This window comes from Glycine max, chromosome 6, assembly GCF_000004515.6.
Source record: "Glycine max cultivar Williams 82 chromosome 6, Glycine_max_v4.0, whole genome shotgun sequence".
In the NCBI taxonomy this organism is placed as follows: domain Eukaryota; kingdom Viridiplantae; phylum Streptophyta; class Magnoliopsida; order Fabales; family Fabaceae; genus Glycine; species Glycine max.
The window spans coordinates 47,224,110-47,230,109 of NC_038242.2; the positions used below are offsets into that span (position 1 = coordinate 47,224,110).

The window sequence follows — 6,000 nt, forward strand, 5'->3', positions numbered from 1 at the left end:
TGTATTTTCATGTACTTAGTCTCATGTTTGAGAAAATTTTAAAATTGATTATAAGTTGAAATAATTTTTTGAGTAATTTCTATGTTGCATAAAAAAATTTGTATTGAATTTTATGTCTAACATAAATCACATCACTTCAAAATAAATCACTAAATAGAAACAAACAAAAGTTGTTGTCCCTCCTTGGTGTTTACTTCTCAACATGATGAATGAAGAAAAATTCAAAAGAAAAGGAACAAATGGTCACACGTACCTTTGGAGATTTGTGTTCATTGGTGCAAGTACTTTAAACCTTCTGTTTTTATTTGTAACCAACTTACCAAATTTGTCATCTTAATTAGAAACCATGTTGTTTTTGATTGAAAGGAAGAAAAATATCTCGTCAAACTCTTCGGCCTTCAATATTGCTTCATTCTCACTTCATTTTGCAAAAAATCTTTGTGGTTGTGAATGTTGTGCTTATACTAATATATTTTTGCTTATAAAAAATTATCTATAAAAAAGAATCACAAAATTATTATTTATATAACTTTTCTATGTCAAATTTCTAATTTGCAATAGAAAAAAAAACTGATTTTCAAATATGTGGAAAAGTGTTGACAAGGGGAATTGGGAAGTGACAATTAAATCGATCATACAATAATAATATATGGATAATTTTAAAGTGTTTCATGAATACGATACCACAATAACTAATTAATTAATGTTAACCTTATCCTTTTGGGAAAGAGAAATGAGAATAACAAGAAGAATTAACGGTAGAAATAAATACAACTTAAATATATATATATATATATATATATATATATATATATATATATATATTAATTATCGATAAAACTGATACATATTTTGTAAAAATGTCATGATGAATAAAAATTACAAAAGCAAATCACTAATTAACATTTTAGAAAATAAACATTATAAAGAAATATTCAAAATTAAATGAAATCAAATACAAATCTTAATATTTTATAAAGTTGAATATGTGAGTATGTCTCTTAACAATTCATGTTTCAAAGAGACTAGAGAAAGACAAGAGAATTCTTTATTTTAATCGATATTCATGATCAAATCATATATGAATTGTAAGTGTATGTTTTGTTTTGGTGGCATTCAAGAATTGATTGAGTTTAAAATTGACTTTTGGATATATTTTCACGTACTTAATCTCATGTTAGAAAAAAATTTAAAATTGATTATAAGTTGAAATAATTTTGAGTAACTTCTGTCTTGCATAAAAAAATTTGTATTGAATTTTATGTCTAACATAAATCACATTACTTCAAATCAATTTTAATAAAAACTAATTTTGCCAACACTCATCCAAAGTCACACTAAATAGAAACAAACAAAAGTTGTGGTCCTTCCATGGTGTTCACTTCTCAACATGGCGAATGGAGAAAAATTAAAAAAAAAAAAGAACAAATAGCCACATATACTTTTGGGAATTCATGTTCATTGGCACATATCCTTTAGACCTTTTGTTTTTATTTGTAACAAATTTGCCAAATTCGTCATCTTAATTAGAAACCATGTTACATTTTTTGAATGACATGAAGACAAAAATCTCATCAAACTCTCCGGCCTTCAATATTGCTTCATTCTCACTTCATTTTGCAAAATAAAAAAAAAATATTTCAACTTGGACACAAAACTTTGTTTCCCATCCTATATAAACATGCATGCACCTTTCATCTTTTGCACTTATCACACTATTCATCAATTACTTCTGGAATCATAATTAATAATCCAACTTATTTTGTCTCATTACTATAGTTTCTCTAGATGGAAGCTAAAACTAAGTCATGCGTAGTTCTACCTTTTCTTCTATTGGTTGCAATTTTCATGCAACAATGTGTCCATGGAGAATCGCAAGTGCCCTGCCTTTTTGTCTTTGGGGACTCTCTGTCTGATAACGGAAATAATAACAACCTTCCAAGCACTACAAAGTCCAATTACAAACCATATGGCATCGACTTCCCAACCGGCCCAACAGGACGATTTACGAATGGACAAACATCTATTGACCTAATTGGTAACAATTTCTTTTGGTTTGTAAAATATATTTTGTATTAAAATTAAACTATTGTATTTTGTACTTTCTATATTACATCTTGCACATGTATTAATAGTTTCTCTTGGTTTGCAAAATATATTTTTTATTAAAATTAGACTAATGTATTTTGTACTTTCACTATTACATCTTGCGCATATGATAACAGTTTCTTTTGATCTGCAAAATATATTTTGTATTAAAATTAAACTATTGTATTATGCACTTTTACTATTACATCTTGTATATCACATATATTACACTCCCAGAAGTTTATTTCAAAATGCTTTGGATGGTCCAAGATACAACAGTGGAAGTGCATGAAAAAAATGCCATAAAATTGGTACGAGAGGTACATACTGCGACTTCAGTTTCAACAGGTCCATCCACAAATTAATTGTAGATTTAAGGATCCCCATGATGTAAATATTGAATTAGTTAATGCTTATTTATGACAACCATGGTCATAAATATAGCTAGCCCAAAACCCACTAAAAACCATTAAATGTTCCATTTAACAACTAGTTAATGCCTATTTATGACAACCATTGTCACAAATTAATTGTAGACTTAATGCTCCCCCATGATGTAAATATTGAACCAGATAGTATAACTTTTAGTGTTGGTATCGTGAAAATCAAAGAATTTATCACTGAATTGTTTTTTTGTTGTCTAGTTGAGCTCGTTCGTATCCTATCCCAATTCTATTTATTTTCTTACACCCCCATACTTTTTATTTGGTTAATTCACTTATTTGCTTTTAACTTTTGCAGCTCAACTACTGGGATTTGAGAATTTCATCCCACCCTTTGCAAACACTAGTGGCTCAGACACACTTAAGGGTGTGAACTATGCATCCGGAGCAGCTGGGATTCTACCAGAGAGTGGTACACATATGGTAATAATTGTATAAATTAATGTTTTGAATACCGTCCAATATTACTTTCTTTAAGAAAAATATATATTTTATTATTGATTTAAATTTATTGAATATCACAAAATTTTGTAGGTTTAATTTCTTATTTAATTAATCTTACTCATTATTTAATAACTTTTAATAATTTTTAACTAATAATAAAAATATAAAAAATGTATTAAAAAATATATTATTAACCATATTACACTCATAAATCAAATATAACCTTTATCTATCTTTCTTTGTTGATTGATCTCTACCTTTAATTGATTTAGAGGATTTGTTTCAATGCTAAATTATTGTTACACAACGTATGCAGGGTGCCAACATCAATTTGAGGGTACAAATGTTAAATCACCTATTCATGTACTCCACAATTGCTATCAAACTTGGAGGTTTTGTCAAAGCTAAACAGTACCTCAACAAGTGTTTGTACTACGTTAATATAGGAAGCAATGATTACATAAACAATTACTTCCTTCCCCAGTTTTACCTAACAAGCCGCATCTATACCCCTGATCAATATGCCAACATTCTTATTGCCCAGCTATCTCAGTATATGCAGGTATTTTATAATTTTCTATATTGTTTTCACTTTGTGTCACAAATTCGCTTGGGGTTATACTCAATACACTCTATTATAAACTGAATTTAAACTATATTGGATCAAGTATTTATTAAATTATGGTAGGGTGAGTTTTGGAGGTACTTTCTGGTCTTATATATAGTTTAAATGGCTGTTTTTAGGTCTATTTGAAGGGCTTTTTAGAAGCCTCCTGACTTAAAGTTTATCTAGGGTTTAGTGAAAAAATAATTTCATTTAATAATTAATAAACATAGGACACAAATAATTAAAAACTAAAAAATTAATAAAGAGTAACATGAAATAAGATGTGTGATTCACAGGTTTTTTTTTTTTATTTTAAAACAATCAACTAATAAGAAAGAATGTGTCCAAGGAAAATGTATTCTTAACATTTGTCTATTTCAAAATATCATAGTCAAAAACTTGTCAAATTTAGAAAGATTAAATAAGAAAAAAAAAAGTGAGAGGATTCGATACATAAAATATTATATAAACTATTTATTTAAAAATTAAAAATTGGGGAACCAAATTAAAATAATGTAAATATTTTAGGAGTCAAAAACTTAATTATAAGCTTATACATACATATATATATATATATATATATATATATATATATATATATATATATAATATTAAAAAATATATGAATATTGATGTGTATTTAAATAATTTTTATATCCATGTATTTCTTATATCATGCATTTTAATTTATATAAATTCTAACTTTAAAAAATATTAATTTATTTCTAAAATTTCCATATTAAGGTCTTCTACACTGTTAAAATACATGTATTATTTTCTCTTATAATTATAAAAAAAATATTGTTTTGGGGGGTATGCAGACACTGCATGACGAAGTTGGGGCCAGAAAATTCGTGCTAGTTGGGATGGGTCTTATAGGTTGCACTCCAAATGCCATCTCTACCCATAATACAAATGGATCTTGCGTTGAGGAGATGAATAATGCTACGTTCATGTTCAATGCAAAGCTTAAATCTAAAGTGGACCAATTCAACAACAAGTTCTCTGCTGATTCCAAATTCATCTTTATAAACAGCACATCCGGAGGCCTTGATAGTTCTCTTGGTATATATACTAGTATTTTCTATAGACTAAAATAATTGAATGTCTTACAATTTGATTTGGATGCAAGAATATTATATAATTAACCATGGTTTCATGTGTTTTAGGTTTCACTGTTGCAAATGCTTCTTGCTGCCCATCATTGGGGACAAATGGGTTATGTATTCCTAATCAAACGCCATGCCAGAATCGAACCACTTATGTGTTTTGGGATCAATTCCATCCCACCGAAGCTGTCAACCGAATCATTGCAATAAATTCATATAATGGTTCTAATCCAGCCCTCACTTACCCAATGGATATCAAGCACCTTGTTGGGTTCTGAATGATGATTCAATTCAAACTATGATTGTGTCCTTGAATAATTTTTATCATGCAATTGTAATTTGTATTGAGCTAATCATAAACATGAAGTTACATGTTCAAAGTCTTGTGTGCTTTTTTCTTTATTCCCGACATATTTACTACTTCATCCATATCTTGTCTTCAAATTGACCAAATCTAACACGGCTAACAACCACCTAAAGCTTGTATACCTTGGATAAAAAGACTTATTCAAATTGTTTTTGTAATTTATGACCCAAAAGTGCATGTAGTTGTCAAAATGACTATTGTCCATGGTGTGACAACAACAATATATGGATAATTTTAAAGTGCTTCATGAATACGATACCACAATAACTAGTTAACATTAACCTTATTCTTTTGGGAAGGAGAAATGAGAATAACAAATAAGAATTGACTTTAGAGATAAATACAAATTAAAAAATATATATTAATTATCGATAAAAACTTATACATATTTCGTAAAAATGTCATGATGACTAAAAATTACAAAAACAAATCACTGATTAACATTTTAGAAAATAAACATTATAAAGAAATATTCAAAATTAAATGAAATCAAATACAAATCTTAATATTTTATAAAGTTGAATATGTGAGGATGTCTCTTAACAATTCATGTTTTAAAGAGAATATTTTGAAAATTATATATATTAGAAAAAGATTGGAGAATTATTTCCTTTAATTGATATTCGTGATCAAATCCTATATCAACTGTAAGTGCATGTTTCGTTTTGGTGGCATTCAAGAATTGATTATGAGTTTAAAATTGACTTTTGGATGTATTTTCATGTCCTAGTCTCATGCTAGAGAAAAATTTAAAATTGATTATAAGTTGAAATAACTTTGAGTAATTTCTACGTTGAATCTAAAATTTTGTATTGAATTGTATGCCTAACGTGAATCACATCACTTCAAAATCAATTTTAATCAAAAATAATTTTACAAACACTCATCCAAAGTCACACTAAATAGAAAACAGAAAAGTTGTTGTCCCTCCTTGGTGTTTAC

At 27.7% G+C, this 6,000-nt stretch overlaps 1 protein-coding gene across 1 annotated transcript; it reads left to right on the plus strand.

Annotated features, from left to right (window-relative positions):
* Positions 1-1,788: 1,788 nt before the first annotated feature.
* On the plus strand, positions 1,789-4,969 carry LOC100791146 (GDSL esterase/lipase At1g29670). Its single transcript, XM_003526206.4, has 5 exons — positions 1,789-2,038; positions 2,830-2,954; positions 3,292-3,537; positions 4,404-4,647; positions 4,752-4,969. The coding sequence occupies exons 1-5, from the start codon at positions 1,789-1,791 to the stop codon at positions 4,967-4,969; spliced, it is 1,083 nt and encodes a 360-aa protein (XP_003526254.1).
* Positions 4,970-6,000: the final 1,031 nt, after the last annotated feature.

What these genes read in the sequence shown, in the direction of transcription:
- LOC100791146 (XM_003526206.4), top strand. Translation starts at nt 1,789, where the DNA reads ATGGAAGCTAAAACTAAGTCATGCGTAGTTCTACCTTTTCTTCTATTG. An exon ending in AACATCTATTGACCTAATTG is followed by an intron (nt 2,039 to 2,829) that starts GTAACAATTTCT and finishes TAACTTTTGCAG; the next exon opens with CTCAACTACTGGGATTTGAG. An exon ending in CAGAGAGTGGTACACATATG is followed by an intron (nt 2,955 to 3,291) that starts GTAATAATTGTA and finishes CAACGTATGCAG; the next exon opens with GGTGCCAACATCAATTTGAG.